General features: G+C 41.2%; 1 protein-coding gene across 10 annotated transcripts in view; it reads left to right on the top strand.

Annotated features, from left to right (window-relative positions):
• Positions 1-17,207, top strand: part of LOC144036205 (roundabout homolog 1-like) — a 117,278-nt gene that overhangs the window by 77,372 nt on the left and 22,699 nt on the right. For all 10 annotated transcript variants that reach the window (XM_077546655.1, XM_077546649.1, XM_077546650.1 and 7 more), the window contains one exon: positions 16,922-17,079. In XM_077546655.1, the coding sequence (XP_077402781.1) occupies positions 16,922-17,079 (158 nt within the window). The remainder of the gene's footprint in view (positions 1-16,921; positions 17,080-17,207) is intronic.

The following is a 17,207-nucleotide window of genomic DNA, read 5'->3' as shown; positions in this document are numbered from 1 at the left end:
CAGCAGGGTGGGTGTGCTAAAAATCAGGGAGATTGATGGATGCTACAGATTTGTTAGTAAGAAAGGCTGCAATTCATAAAAAATTAGGATATTTTCCTGGCTTGTGTTAGGTATTATTGAGAAAATGTTGCAGTTTTCCTTTAAATCTTAAATCTAAATATTTTTTAATTCTTACAAAAAGTCCATGGAACTCCCAGGGTCATCAGCTTGTCTTAAAGAGTTAAATGAAAATCTAAATAAGTAAATAACTATTGTTTTCTACAATAAATAGTTTTCCAAAATTTCAAAATATCTGCTATGTTAATTATTTATAGCCACAGTGTGTGATCTTTAGTACCATCCAATGGTGAACTAATAATTCATTCAATATAAACCCACTAAGCGGGCAGCACGGTGGCTGACTGGTTAGCACGTCCGCCTCCCAGTGCAGAGGACGTGAGATCGAGTCCGGGCTTCGGCCTTCCTGGGTGGAGTTTGCATGTTCTCCCCGTGCTTGCGTGGGTTTTCACCGGGTACTCCGGTTTCCTCCCACATTCCAAAAACATGCATGGCAGGTTAATTGAACACCAAATTGTTCCTAGGTGTGAATGTGAATGTGAATGTGGTTGTTCGTCTCTGTGTGCCCTGCGATTGGCTGGCAACCAGTTCAGGGTGTACCCCGCCTACTGCCCGAAGCCAGCTGGGATAGGCTCCAGCACCCCCGCGACCCTTGTGAGGAAAAGCGGCCAAGAAAATGGATGGATGGATGGATGGATAAACCCACTATTGATTTCAATAATATGCAAAAAAAAAAAAATGCCGGTGCTGATAATCATTAAAATGCTGAATATCGACGCCGATTATCATCAAAATGCTGAATATCAGCCCAGACTATAATCAGTCAGCGCATCTTTACATTTTCAAGTTATCATGAACATTCATGCAGTTCTTACCAACTGCACGTCATTCCCAGTCATGCATACTCAGGACTCATGTTGAACATGGACATTTTTTCAATTTTTAAGTATGCATTAAATTATCTTCAAATTCTGGTATATGCAGGACATAAGTGTGCAATTTGTTACAAATCCAGAATCCTGGTCTTTGTGTCATTGTGGTTTGTGTGTGGGACACTTGGTTTGGCTGATGTAGACATGCAAGAGGTGACAACAGTGTTTAAAAGCATTTGGGGACCCCGTATCATGTGAGACCTCCTCTCTTGGTCAACCTCTGGCTGTCTGGAATCTTCGCGACAGACTGGCAGGCGACTCGTCTCTATAGTAGTGGAAGCCTCTCTCAGCAATTTCCAGCTGCCTTATCGGATCTAAAGAGTGTAAATGTGTGCCTCCCCTTTGGCCCTCATCCCATCACTCCCCCTGGCTTTCTCGTCTATTCCCAGAGCAGAATACATTATCGTTTATAAGTGAAGGTGATTTCATTCTCTGGATTCTTCTATTTGGTTTGCACAAAGTTGTCAAGTGTGTGCAGATGTCCGTGAGTGAGCTTACTTTGTAAACGTCTGCTCGATGGGTATATGAGGGTAATTTCACACTTCGCACTCACTGAATAACAGAATGCTTGATTAATCTGGCTTCTTAGAAGAATAATCAGTTGGTAGATTGCTGTTGTGTACTAGGAATAAAGATTTATAGGGGGTGTGTGCCAGCATGTGTTCTGTGACGTAAACAACAGATAGACAAATAATTGGAAATCAGCTCAATTTGTCACTGTCAGTGCTTGTCTGGGAACAAGTACACTTTGTTCCCTCCTCTCCTTTATCAGGTCGGCTGTGGCAGTACCACTCTTTTCTCGCTCGTAGCAAAGGCAATACTGCAAAAGCTACACCTTGCATGCTGTTTTCACTCAATTTTATGCTAATACGGTGCTCAGCAGAATGGATGGATTGTCGTTTTCTGAATCAATGCTTACAAGTGTTAACGGCATCTGAGCCTTCGCCAAATACACACACTGAATTAAAGACGGCTAAAACCGGCCATCTTAAATTTCAAATAATCCATTTGACTTTTTAATATCATCTCTAACATTTATTTATACGGCACTTTATTTTGCTTCCTTTCAATTCTCCATTTCAAGTTTTCCTTAAAACAGAGGGAGACATCCAGGCAAAGAAAGACAGACATAAAGCCACAGTGCAGTTGTGCGGTTCACTCTGGTATTCTGCTGACATGGATTCCATTAAGAGTTTTTTTTTTTTTTAGGGGGGTGCGGGGCAGGGCAAGACAATGCACATCAGGATTGGTACAGGGAAACCCCCCCCCCCCCCAAAAAAAAAAACCCACCAGTAAGGGAAATCGAGCGGCGCTGAAAGATTTTACAGAAGGCTTGAAGCAGAAGAGAGGAGCAGAATACGGGAGGTGCAAAAGCTTCATGGCGAGATAGCTTGGAGGAAACAAAGAAGATGAGAGCGAACTGAGACTGAAGTTTGAAGACAGGGGAGCGCGATCGAGAATGGAAAGTGATGAGGGCGTACAGTGTACATGCAGAAGATGGGGGTGGGGACGTGGGGGCGGGAGGGGCTCGGTGTTGCCTGAGACGATCAAAGCTGCTTGGTGAAGCTTGTACCAGAATTGCAAATGTGAAACTTTTCAGCATCTTATTACTTGAAGCGCAACACAAATTCTTATGTTACCTTGTGCCAAAACCAAAATTGTCAGTGATGCACACTATTGACCTCAACTTGGTCTACTATTTTATTCCAGAGAGCACCAGAGCACTCATTCGGGCTAAATGCTTGTATTTGTGCTAATGATAAGGCACTGTCTTTCCTGTGGTGTCCAAATGATACCCTCCACCCCTGACATCGATGGGTTTTGCATGCCAACCAATTGGATTGCCAGTGATTAAAAACACCTGGAGGCTGACACAATCCAGCAACGGTCATATTTACATAAAGGCCAAACGCTGACAGATGAGTGTGTAGCTACGGTGCTGCAGCAGCAGTGTTTGTAGTTCGGATTTACAACAACAGAGGACAGTGGAAGCAGATCACAGAACACTGATGTTATTGTACTTTTAGGTAGAGGTGGGCGCGTCGGTGAATTTTCCGTCATTCGTCAACGGCTGGGCCAACCATCCATCATTGTCAGTCCATCATCGGATTAGTTATTTTAGCTATTAGCTATTAGCTATTTTAGGACTGTTGCATCGACTCGTTTTCAACTCCCGACTGGCTGCAAGAAATTGCCGTTTTGTTTCACGTGTTTATTGAAGAATTGAGCAGTTAGCAGTTGAACAATTTTGATATTGCTTGTGGCGAATCTGCGGACGGGAAACACAGAATTACTGGACTATCATTGCCCTAATGGCCACAGCTGAAATCAAGAGCCAGTTAATCCGGAAGCCAGTTGAACCATAACAACGGGATGGGAGCAGAGATTTAGATAACAGCCAACACAAGCACAGTTAGGCCACCAGATTGACAAGTGATGTTCAAACTTTTTTTCGTATCAGAAGATGAGGAGACCCTCTTCTCGAAGGGGCTCGAAACCCCCGTGACCAAAAATACGTGAGAGAAGCAGCGTGTGTTTCTGTCAGTCATATAAAAAACTGGAGTCCCTGATAAACTTGCCGGTACTTACCCGGTTAGTGACGATTCCGGTGACGGATGAAATCCCACTTCCGTCGTTGCATAATTTTTTTTACGTTACCCTTCATTTGTAAGCAAAAACGGTTGTTGACGGACTGACAGATCTTCCGTCAGTACTGACGGAATGCCTACCTCTCTTTTACGGTTATCTTTGGGTCGTACCATTAAACACGGAGACAAAAGTATTCATACAGTGATATTATGTTTAACGTGTTTTTTGTATTATTTAGTTTACAATGAAAAGCGAAAGTTTTGTCGCAAGTGGACCAGCATGTTCTGGATCGTCCCCGGAGCCGCCGCTTGGTGAGATGTGCCCGGAATACGTCCATGAGGCATCCTAACCAAATAGCTGAGCCACCTCATGCAGAGAATCAGTGGCTGTTCTTTTAGTCACAAGCCGATGACCGTGCTTCTCACTCTATCTCTAAAGAAGAACCCTGTGGAGGAAATACATTTTGGCTGCTTGTACAATATCTGCAATCTTGTTCTTTCGGTCAAGACCCACACCTCGTGACCACAGGTGAGGGTGGGAGCGTAGATCGACTGGTAAATCGAGAAGTCCGTATCTCTGCTCAGCTCCTTCTTCACCATGACAGACAGATATAGAATCCACATTACTGAAAAGTCTGTAGCGATCCCGCTCTATTTTTCCTTCACTTAGGAACAAGCCAAGATAACTTGAACTCCTTAACTTGGCGGAGGATCCAATCCTAGACTTGCAGAAGGCATGTTTATGAATTTTGAGGGTCAAATGGACTCTTAGTATACTTCTGTACCATGTGCTACCTGCATACCTCTGTATTAGCTTTATTTCGCAGTGTGCTTCATATGCATACCAACACCTCTCTGGAGTCAACTTTTCTCAAAGCATGTTCTCTTATTTGCATAGTACTCAACAAACGTCCAACTCTCCTCTAGTACATGTGCCTCAGACCACAACATCAAACAGAATCACCAATCAAAATCCAACTAACCTTTTTTTTTTTGCATAATTACATTTTTTTTACTCTTCTTTTTGCATATCACTTTGAGCATTCTGCCTCTCCCTCCCCCACACGTACGCGTTGACGATGTTCGTCAGAAAGACAAATTACCCGGCGGGCTGCTCTCTTAGCTGGGCTTTCTGTACAATAATCAATTTGAGAACATGTGGAAAGAGAAGGCAAGAGAAACGTGAAATTATTCATCAGGGTCTCTCCGTTTGCGGGTCTGCGGAGTTGTGGGGGATGGTCGGGTCTACCTTCATAGCCCTGTGAGATAATTAGGGAGAGGACGAAAAAGCAGAAACCAGCAGAGGACTGTGCGCCTGTGAGTGAGGCGAATACAAAAGAGGCGGAGGTGAAGAGTGCTGGGTATATAGATTTGAGGGATCACAGCATGTTGTCATATTTGGTAGTCCTGAGATGGTGTTTGGGTTGTCATGCCAGCAACAGAAACTGAAAAGCTTGGAGGTTAGTGTGAAAAGAAGGATTCTAAGTTATCTTTGGTAAAGTGAAAGGGGAGGAAAAATGAGCTAGGGTCTCTCCAGTGCCGGGTGTTTATTCAGAGGCCTCTTTTCCTACCAATTAATGGGACTGAGCCGTGCCTCAGCTCCAGGTCTGCTTCCTCTGCTCAAGCTGTTGTTACTATCTTCTTCCCCATCTGCGACTTTCAATGTTTGATGAGCCAAAGATCTCACAGGAGTAATGTGTTGTGCCTCAAAAGAGTTCCCTTCTGCAATTGTATATATTTCATGTATTGTCTAACACACCTAAATGTAAAAAAATGATTCCAATCTTTGTAAGCAGTTTTAATTACTTCCGTTTTCCACAATGGCTTGCATCAGTTCCGTTTCTGCACCTTTTTGCTCTGCCCGCTGATGACCCGTTTTTCCCCAGGGAGGTAATTAAAGTTTCATCTTTCACCCCTCGTTCATTTCTCTCCCCATTCATTCCTCCCTTTGCGCAGCTCGGTCCAAACCAAACAAGCTTGTCGTTATTCTCAATTTCTCTCCCTAAAACAAACAACCTGTATCCTCTTGGTGACTTTAAAAGACTGAACCAAAGACAACTATCTACTTTTTACCTTGCAAGCCAAATAGTTTCGTTTTTTTTTCCAGATTTCTGTACTCTTATCACCTCATATGCACCTCATTAATAATATTCACATATAAATACACCAGATAGCTACAAAGAAGTGATCATTCAACCGTTTGGTAGGTGCGGTGTTTGGTGTGTAACATAACCATCCACTATGAGATGAATGAATGAAATGAAGCCTTAATGAATATCTCGCAGTCATGTAATTGTGTTGTCTGCACTTTACATAGTAATTCTAAGTGTTTGTATTGTGAAGCGTCATAGAGACGGAGACACAATCAGAAACATTTTGGTATGCTAGTGCAGTGGTCCTCAACCCTGATCCTCAGGGACCGGTTATCCAGCCTGTTTTCCATGTCTCCCACAGCCAACACAGGTGCAGATCGTTATCAGCCTTCTCCAGAGATTGCTGATTAGCTGATGATATGAATCACCTGTGTTGACTGTGGGAGGCATGGAAAACAGGCTGGATACCGGTCCCTGAGGATCAGGGTTGAGGACCACTGTGCTAGTGTATGTTTCGGCTGATCTTCCTTCATCTCAGTTCTCCATGAAACTGTTATATATCTGCCAGGAGTCCCTTTCTCTCCTGGGTCTTGAATTGTCTCTCAGATTGATGACAGTAGGAAAAAACTAAATCACTTGAGAGTGCATTACAATGTAGATGTACCTGTGAATCTGTGTTCTGTGCGTGATTTTTCATTTTTTTTTTATTATAAAATGACACATGGCTTGTATGTACAAATTCTACCGTTTGCCACAAAGCAATGCGAGATTCTAGCTTCAGCTGTGTTGGAGAAGAGAAACATCGAAAACCTGCAAGACTACCGGCCCCTCGAGGACCGAGTTTGGACACCACTGGTCTAGATAAAGTGCTATAAGTCTCATCCATTTACTTTTTAGGTTAAATTAGATTAATTTTTTCGGGGAATATGCATTTTTTTCCCTCGGAAATAAAGTATTTTTTTTACGATCCAAATTCAACCGTTTGCTGATGTCAGTATGATTAGCGAATCGGGATTTTAGTTTTTTTATTCGATATGATAGATTACCGTAAATTTTCTGACTTTGAATGGAAACCCGCAACGAAAAGAACAAAAATATACGGCATGGTGGAAAAAATATTCAGTTCTGGGGTTTTCTGTCGTCTTTGTTTCTTTGTCTGTTTCTCTCCCCTCTGCATGTATGTCTTTGTTTGGCTTACATGGGTGCAACGCATCACCCTCCTCCGCCTACTCATCCTCATCCTCCTCTCCACCGCCTCTTTTTTTGACCTGCAGGTGCGTTCCCTCGTTGGTGCTTCTCTCCTGAGTTTTGCCCTCTTATTATTCCAAATAGACTATCTTTGTCATTTTTGCAAACACAGATCAGATTGGAATAATATCAAATTAAATCTGATCCGTTTAAAGCGTGCACATTAGGTATGTGCTAACTTTCCCTAATGCTGATAGAAATCTACAGTGTGTTTAGTTTCATTGAGGTGCTCTTCGAACTTTATACAGCCTAAGGACATTTCTTGCATCAGCTCCACCGAGGTCACACTGCTCAAACAAAGGTTTCCTTAAGGGTTGTATTCCTGAATACATTTGTCTCAAGGTCTGACTGCTGTCTGCACTTTAGTGCTTTTGTTTTACCAAACAAAGCAACCACATCTCTTCAGTCTGTTCCACAAGGGGGATTCATTTCTATTCTCCACAACAGGCAGAACATCTGAAAATTAGAAAAGTAGACCTCCATACGCCACAGCACTAATCTGAAAATATTTGTTTTTTTTGTCTCAGTGAAAAAAATTAATTGACACACACGCACACTTCTTACATATTTCATCTACTTGTTAATGCTTCCAATTACTCAAACAATCTCGGCGTTTTGCGGCGTTGCACGGTTATTGAAATGGTAATGGGCCTATGTCAGAGTAAAAGTCTTTCATTCAGCGGCTTCCAAGTGGATTTATTCATGACAATTTACTCTGCTTTGGCAGGATAACACTAATGAGAGGGTTAAAGGTTGAAAGTATGTGTTTTTACGCTGCGCAGAGAAAGAGCTACATCTCAGCTGCGTTTATCTCTCTCCACCACTCACAATAGGCTTGATTTGGTTTTTGTACCATCTTATTATTCTTGTGCTAACTGTCATGTATTTCCTGATAGACATATTATTCCGGTGACAAAAATTCCAACAACTAATTTGCAGGCTTTATATATAATAATGAAAGACATTATTAGGGCTACAAGGCCAGATTGTCAGTGATATCCGTTTTGGGTGTGTACCGTGAGGCGGGGGCTGTTGTTGGCGTACAGTCCAGTATTTACCATATTACACCATTTACTGCAGCATCCTCTGTTTCTTTATTAATTTACATGATTGAACTGCCTTCTATTGTAAATTTAGACAAAATATGCCGTATAGAAATTTCTAATTGATAACTGTCAGACACATATTTGTTCTCCAATACTTTTAGTACCGTTGCCGCCTCTCACATATATCAGCATCTATATAATCTTTTTTTTTTTTTTTTTTTAAACACACGTCAAGAGACCATTGAAATGGAACATAAGCAAAGGTGGGCAAAGCTGTCATTAAATCGACCCGTCATGGGTGGAAGCCTCTTTCAACAAGTGCTTCCGCATTTTCAGCAAGTGCTTTGTGACACGAAGCCTCGTAGAAATACACGAACTGAGAAAGACCGTTTGTACTGTATCAGCATCTATATAATCTTTTTTTTTTTTTTTTAAACACACGTCAAGAGACCATTGAAATGGAACATAAGCAAAGGTGGGCAAAGCTGTCATTAAATCGACCCGTCATGGGTGGAAGCCTATCTTTCAACAAGTGCTTCCGCATTTTCAGCAAGTGCTTTATGACACGAAGCCTCGTAGAAATACACGAACTGAGAAAGACCGTCTGTACTGACCCGGATTGACGGACGTAAACTGCTTTAGTTGGTGCTAAATCCGTGTATTTTTTCAAGGTTTTTCACAACATAAAGCACTTGCAAAAAATGTCGAAGCTGGGCATCCGTCAATGACGGGTCGATTTAACAACGGTTTTGGCCACCTCTTGAGATAAGAATGTATTCCCGACTTAATCTGGAAAATTGTCTTTGTGAGACAAAAAAAACATGCTGCCTTCTAAATCTTCTTGCATATCAACATTATTATATTAACTTTATACAGTACATGGAAGACAATAATTCCATATGAAAAATGTACCGTACACAGATATAAATTAAGTAAATTAAGTTCATGGCGTGGCCTTATTGTGCCATTTGAGCAACATCAGGAGACTCAACCATGTACAGTACTTATTTGTGTGACTGACAACTCTCTTAACTATATCAGAGCTCTTCAACCTCTGTTTCACCCAGTGGTTCTGCCACTTCACTAATTCTCCTAATCTGCTTCATATCTCCGTCTGGCTGCATCTGCCCTTTCGACATTCTCAGCCCCTCACGCTCACCTGCTTTCCTATTTTTTGCAGGAGGATTGGATTATTTAAACATCTGAGGAAAGACAACGCACCTACCCAAGAAATACCAAATCTCTTTCAGACATTTCCCTGTTGAATTAATTGGCTTACCAAATGTTTGAAATATTTATGGTTATCCATGCAAAAACATTAGTTTGCCTCAGGAGTCTTTTTTCTTTCTTTCTGATTTCATTGAAAAATGATATTCAAATAGTGGAGCTTGGGGAGAGCAGGCAAGGAACTCTGTTTCCTTTAATAAGTTGTAGGCTGTGTGTGTCTTCGGGAAGCATGTGTGTATTTTACAAATCTCATGTGCCATCGTTATGAGACTGCGCTGCTTCTGTATCCTCATTCGTATGTGTGGGATCTTTGCTTTTTATTGGATTTGCTTGTTTGCTGCAGATTTGCTTTGGTTTATGCTTGCAAAGGAGCTACACCTCCCATCGGCCTTGTGTGCGTGCGCATGCGAGTGTGTGCCTGCCTTCAGCCTGTCTGACCACCTACAGTATACATGGACTGGACATATTGAATGGTTTGTGGAGCAGCTGTTTCTCCTGCAGCTTTCCGTCCCAACAGACGGCTTTGCCGCAGCAGAGAAGGGGAGGAGCTGGTTGAGGTGCAGGTGGGGGATCTCCGACGCAGAGCTGAGGGTAGAAGGAGGTCAGGAGGAGATAGATTGTCAGAATACATTCATGGATTTTGTCTGCTGGGATTGCGTGATAACTGCAAGTTTAAAGTTGGAAGCTTCCATTGCTTCAAAATATTTATTGTCTTTGGAAAATTGCAATTCACTGTTCGGGAAAGTTTTAGTGAAGGCATGTTTATATAGATGAGCTGAAATACTATTCCAAGAAAATGGGAATGTTACAACAGCCACACGAGTGCTTGTTTTTCACTTGTTCTTTGAAGCCCATATTTGAGATATTTTTTTTTCTTATTACTTTTTTTTTTTTTTTTACAGGTTTAAGTAACGTTTCCAGATTTGAACTCATAATGTCGGTTGCTGAGATTTGACTCAGAATGACTTCGGTCCTTGTCATGTTTTGCAGTCCATGAGCTGTTAAAAACAGGAAATTATTAAGTAAAAGTGTCACACAGTTGTTGGCAGTCTTGTAATTGGATCTTTGTTCTTGATGAAAAAACAGCCGTTTGCTTGAGAGGAGCAAATATTAGACTCATGCCAGCAATGATTTGAAAATCTTATTGTTAAACATGGACAATTTGGGCTTTTACATTATCCATCCAGAGTCCTTTAACATATGATGCATTCATTTATTTATTTTTCCCTAAATTTGGTTGTTACTCGTAGCCCTGTTTACATGACGGAAGCCGAAACAAGGATCATCAAAATCCTCCCCGTCCTCTTACCTAGTTTGTGTGTCTCCAACAATATTTCATTCTAAATTTAATTATATGCCAGAACAAAAGTATAGATGCATTTTTTATACACACACCTCCCGAAGCTATTTTTGGTCTCCGTCTCTCCAGTGATTGTTGTTGCAAGGATAAACAAATGTACGTGTATTCATTTTTTTCTGTTGTGAATGACGTCCAAAAACATGGAATGCTCTCTCTTACAAATGATTACTTTCATCAATATCGGTTTGGAATTCGATTTTTAGCTCATCCGGATTGAAAGTGGATGGCTCTTTTGTAGCCTGAACAATCACATAGCACATGAAATTTGATTTTTGCGGGACGGATTGAAACCACATGCGGGAGGTAGTTTCATATTCGATTTGGACAGGATGCGTCTCAGTATGATCAGCTCGAAACTCTCAGAACGCATTTGACTGTCTGTAACGTCACAACAACGCGTGCAAGAAACAAATACGCCTGCGCTGTCAATATCCAATCGATTCGCTGCCTGGCTGCTTCCTCGCGCATGCTCGGCAGTCAAATAAATGCCTTGACGGCTCGGCTCCATCTGTCCCGTCATGCTCAACCGGAAATACAGTGATAGTTTGTCACATGCTCAAACGGAAATAGCGAACTTTTGTCCGGCCATAGCCATAGACATATGGTCGTTTAATAAAAATACAGAGAAAGAAAAAGAAAAGAAAACCGCTTAACGTGCTTGCGAGGAACGGGTACGGAGCGCTAAACAGCGTCACAAATTCACACACCAGATGTCAGCTGCTGCCATGCAGGGTGACGCCAGGTACGCTGGGAGCTAATTGGGTTTCAGTGCCTTGCTCAAGGACAATTCGACATGGTTACCAGGGATGAGAATCGAACCCACAACCTTACCAGGGAGTAGCATGCAAACGAACAAAGGGATGGACAAAAGAGCACATAAGGCTCTGTTTTCATAGGCAGGTTTGTATCAGCACGTGTTTGCCAATCTGGCCGACCGGTCTCCGCCAAGCTGGGCAGCCTGGCTAAACAGAAGGAGTGTTGTGAAGATGTACCTGGCCCGGTCAGTGTGCGTCTAAGTGGCCCGCGCAGTGTACAGATGGTCAAATGTGAAGAGATTGGAACTCCAAAGTCCCTGTCTTGGGCTGCCGACCTGTTCTTGCTTTGTCTGGTACCAACGTGTTTATTTGGGGTGACCTTGCCAGGGGCACAACTTAGCTTCTAGGATCATGAGACACACCATGAAAAGGTGAGTGGGCGTAGAGAGGCCTACATACAGTAGCTATAATTGGCTTTATAACATCAGACATACGACTTCATAATTAGTTTTGCTCAAAGTTTTCCATATTTTCACGATCACAGTCTCTTGAAAAGTGGCAATGCCAGAGAATAGTATTGAAGCTGAACATAAAAATATATCTCATTCACTGCCATCGACGGCTATAGACGTCAAAAATTCATTTGAACTATTTCTATTGAACGTTTTTTTTCTCCACTTTTGTTAACAAGAGTATGAAAACCTAGAAAAACTTTTTTATTGTACATTTAGAACAGATATAAAATTTGTGATTAATCGTGAGTTAACTATTGAAGTCATGTAATTAATTACAATTTAAAAAATTAATCGCCTGACGCGATAAAAAAAAAAGAAAAGATTATAAAAAATTTAAGTTGACATTAAATTTTTTTATCGTAATTAATCGCATGACTTCACTAGTTAACTCACGATTAATCACACATTTTATATCTGTTCTAAATGTACAATTTAAAAAAATCTAGATTTCCACAACAAAAGTGGAAAAAAATGTTAAACTAATAGAAATAGTTCAAATGAATTTATGACGTCTATAGCCGTCAATGGCAGTGAATGAGATATATTTCATATTGCGAAAACTTGAGAGGATTTGTTTTTGAATACAGAGCTCAAGAGCAATTAGCAGAGTAGTTTCGGCTGTGGTGTCAAAAGCTTCCGACAACCGCATGTAGTGATGCCAGGTGATAAGGTTGCTATGTGTGTACCGTCCGTCCCCGTCTGTGTGGTAGATTGTGTTCCTCTTTGGTCCAGTTGGACTCTGCCGAGAGGATTATTGGCGCTCTGCGAGCAGTAGGCTCAGGCTCCAGAGGACTAACAAGTCAGACACTGTCAGATCCAGGGAAGCGAGGCCAAGGGCTATTGCTTTGAAGTGGGCCATGAGATTCTCATCTGGAGGGGATCAGATGCAGAGAGCGAAAGGTGCAAAGCTCCAACTAAACAGGCAAACTGGGTTTGGCTTCGGGAGCTGCAGCGATAGGCTGCTAAAGAATAACAAACATGGATGGGAAGTCAAATGCGATGAGGTGTAAATGCTTCATTCCAACAAAGCGGAATACAGAATCAGTAATTCTGCTATCGAAGCATGTTGAAATATGTTTTACAGCTAGCGATAATTGGTTGTGTTGTTAAGCGTTGCTTTGTTAGCATGCCCTCATTTTGTCAACCAAGCGATGTGTGTAGCACATAATTAATGAGCTCATTGTTTAGTCGTACAAATGTCACTGCATTGAAAAGACAGGGTTTAACCGATTTTTTTCAGAAAACCTCCGTGCTGCGACTAGCGTTCACACCATGATTATCTTATAAAACTTTTTTTGGGGTGCTCATTTGAATTGTGCTTAACTCATTCACTGCCTTTGATTTTTATATTAACTCTTTGACTGCCAAAAACGTTAAATAACATTTAGTAAAATCCTATGGAGGAGTGCCAAAGACGTTAAAAGACGTTTTTTTTAAACAGAGATGAAACTAACCATTTTCTATTGTTGATTATTGAAAAATGGAATATGGTAGAAACAAACTTTTTTTTCTGATGAAAGATGAGAGTCCAATCTTTCATTTGGTAGTATGTGTGTTTCCATAGTCCAAACACATAATTTTCTATGAACCTTGAAAGATCATTCAAAAATGCTTAAATCGGCTGGCACCCACGGCATCCCTTTTCTGAAAACGTCTGGCAGTCAAAGAGTTAATCAACGGGAATTCAACTGTTTTACTGCCATGGCATATCTATTCGTCCAAAAAGTTTTTCAACAATAGGTGTGGACGAGTTATGAGTGACAGAAATGCCAACACGGAAGTTGGGCACATCACATCACAACTGAAATATAATTACATTAAAAAAAAAATGTTTTTTCGCAGTAGGTAATGCATTAAAGCGGGGAAAATCATGTGTTTTTGGACTCCAAAGAGAAACAGAAATGAATTATGCTTATAAGCTTCAAGGCTAATAAACTTAAAAATATATTACACGGTTCAGAAAATGAATGAATGAATAATAAATAAACAGTATAAAGTGTTTGCTTTTACAAGTCCTGAGTTTTGACTTTTGAGGTGTGCATAATAAATGATCTCACGTTACATGGTGGAAAGAGTGGTCGTCTCCCATCCGAGAGGTTGTGGGTTCGATCCCAGTGGGCCTGGCATGACCCTGCATGACAGCAGCCGACCACTGGCGTATGAATGTGTGAATGGGTGAATGTGAAGCTTCAATTGTAAAGCGCTTTACAGGGATGTGATTTTTCCGTTAATTCGCGGAATTCCGCTTTTTTTATCTCCCCCCCCCAAAAAAAAAAAAATATATATATATATATATATTTTTTTTTTTTTAGTTGTTCATTGTGTATGCACATGACTACGACAGATAACATCTTCTGCTATAACAAAGACATTTGTGGTATGCTCTAATATGAGTTACTTTTCATTTGGTCATGATACAATTATTTGTTCATGAAATTTGAACTCTTCAACATTATTTATGTGTTAACTTAGTAATCACATTAGTTAGATATGATGATATTCTCAGTGATAGTTTTTAAAAGCAAAGACAGTCCAATGTTTTTGAATGTGACTGATTTTGAGTTGACTAAAACTGCCATTTTATATGGGATAGTTCAATATACATTGAAAATTTATGCTGTTGTTTTGTCTATTTCTTTGTCATGTGAGTGCATTGAAAGTACTTAAAAACACGGAAAACCCATGAGCTCCGGGGGGCTCTGCCCCCCGTGTCCCCCCCACCAGGGCACTGCCCTGGACCTAGCTGGGTGCCAGCGGCCCCCAGACCCCCGGCTAAATTTTCAGATAATTTCACTTTGGTCAAATCACATCCCTGGCTTTAGGCACCATATGGTGTAGTTAAAGCGCTATTTAAAAAGCAGTCCATTTACCATTTACATGACAGTAGATCATTGCTTCTAGTTTGCAGTTATACACCTTGTGAATTTAAGAAAAAAAAAATATTATGTACAGTAAAAAAGAAAAACAATTGTTCATTCGTTAAATTGTCATATTCTTATTGTAAACCTTTGCTTCGAAATGAATTAACATGGAAAAATAATAATAATAATTTTCTCCACAAAAGCAGTTGCTTCTCAAATGAAGTCATTGATTGCATATACTGTTCATAGTATTCCTTACTAACATTTACAAGATCCCTTTACCTGACATTAAATTCACTGCAAGCCATTAATACATCTTTTGTGATTTGTGGGAACAGCTCAGGTTATGGAATATGACACAACAGTAAAGGCAGATGCGTAACCTAATTTCTATCAGCATTACGATATCACATCACCCGATCAATCAGCAAGCGCGCATGCAGATGTGCAACATAGCACACACACGCAATTGCAATAGTCTCACTTTCTTCCTGTCTGAAGTAACCTCAACCGCATGTTTTTGCATCCCACGAGAATGCCTTTTATCATGTGACACAATGCTATTGGCGGAGATGGGATAAGGGGCTGTTCGGACAGCTGTTTCCCATCAGCACTCGGTCAACTGTACTAGTCGGCCTGTCACAAGCCTGCCTAGAGGATCACCGCAGCAGAATTTAGCCCCGGAAGATACAAGGGTCATAGTAGTTCTAATCACGAGGCCATCGCAATTTGTTCTCCCGTATCGACGGCGTTTCATCAGGCAGCTCGGGCGAACTAGCACGGTGTCATGTACAAATCCATGGATGAATGTGTTTGTCTCCATCTGGGAGTGATTATGCCTTTTCCTCATTGTTTCCTGTCTTTTCACTCGAACAAAACTCTAGTGCTGTTCTGCTGACTCTATGTTGGTATGTTGGCTCAAGTCCGTTGGCTTTTTCAGGTCTTTCAATCGACCCCCCCCCCCGCACCCCAATGTAATTTAAGACCGGCCATGCTTTAGAGCGGTCACTCAAACCCAGGTGCCTGCATTACAATATATATTCCTCACTTCATCACTATCAAGAATCACTTCAGTAACAGAGCGAGGAATTCAGCTTTTCACACTAGGATTCCTTTACGATCACGTCCGCAATGAACATTCGTCTAAAATCAGCAAATCTTCATCCAGTGTCGTATTTTTAGCTGACTGTATTTTGGTACGATTTTTGACACACGTTGCGCTTGAGAATGAGCTGCCAATGGCTACCACAAATCACAGTCATTGGTAGGACGACTTTGGACAGACACAAGTTTCCTTTGTCTTCGCTTCAACTTTGGGCTGCAAGCATTTATTTATTTTTGTATGCAGGCTCTTTGCTGTTGAAATTTGATCATTTTGGCTTACCACCGCCAGCAATTGAACTGTCTCAAGAACACCAGTTGATACTGTTCAGGAGCAATTTCTGTGCCATGTTGGGTGACCATTTGTTTGATCTTTTTTGGACCAATGAAACGCTCTGACATACCCAGAAGGATTGTAGCACTTCATGAATTAAATACATTGAATTACATTCAGAGAGATAGCTGGAATGTGGATATCATAAACCAGTGGTTTTTAACCCGGGTTTGATCTACCCTAGCTTTTGTGAGTCAGTCTCAGAGGTTCGGCGGAGGCGAAGACTCACACCCGACTCAAATGATTTGTGATGATATGCCGTGCTTTGCCATCATTGGCTGCTGGTGATCATGCTGCTTTGCTTAGCCTATATGTGCTGTAGGGAATTTGGTTTGTTCAGTAGTCGACTTGTGACTGTTGTGATTGTACGTCGTGTGATTTATTATTGTAATCCCTTCATACTAACTATGCTGAGAAAAAAAAACGTACGAACATGTGCAATATGAATTCACATGTATAATGGAACGTGTGGTGTTTCACAGGGTTCAATTCTGGGGCCTCTGCTGTTTTCATTGTATCTACGGTTTTCCATCTTAAGAAAACAGTGGTTTTAAAGTGCTATAAATATAGAGTTGAGTTGTGTGACGAGAGTCAGTGTCCTTAACTGTCTGATTCGCCATGCCAAGTAATTCTTGTGAATGCACATCAGAAACTGGTGGGGTTCAGTATCTCCAACAAGATTTAGAACCATTGCTCTAAACTTAAGTCAGCTTGCAAATTGTCAACCCGCTTTTAAAGTAACCAACACAATAAGCAAACCTGTCATTTATATGGACTTTTCTGCTTTTCTTTTTTTTTTTTCAGTTTTACGTGATGACTTCAGACAGAACCCAGTAGACGTCATGGTTGCAGTGGGCGAACCTGCAGTTCTGGAGTGCCAGCCACCCCGAGGACACCCTGAGCCCACCATCTCGTGGAGGAAAAATGGCTTGAACTTAGACGACAGAGAGGAACGAATTACAGTAAGATATGTCGCCTTTGTGCATTGCGCAATGCAATGTACAGTATTACGTTATGCTCCGTGCAGCAGAAGCCCTGATGTACAACTTGGCTACATCATGCATTTAATAAGTGTTGGCAAGCAGCTTTG

The sequence above is a fragment of the Vanacampus margaritifer genome, chromosome 16 (assembly GCF_051991255.1).
Source record: "Vanacampus margaritifer isolate UIUO_Vmar chromosome 16, RoL_Vmar_1.0, whole genome shotgun sequence".
Lineage (NCBI taxonomy): Eukaryota > Metazoa > Chordata > Actinopteri > Syngnathiformes > Syngnathidae > Vanacampus > Vanacampus margaritifer.
Note: the sequence above shows the minus strand (reverse complement) of the source record. Positions and strands in the feature narration are given on the sequence as shown.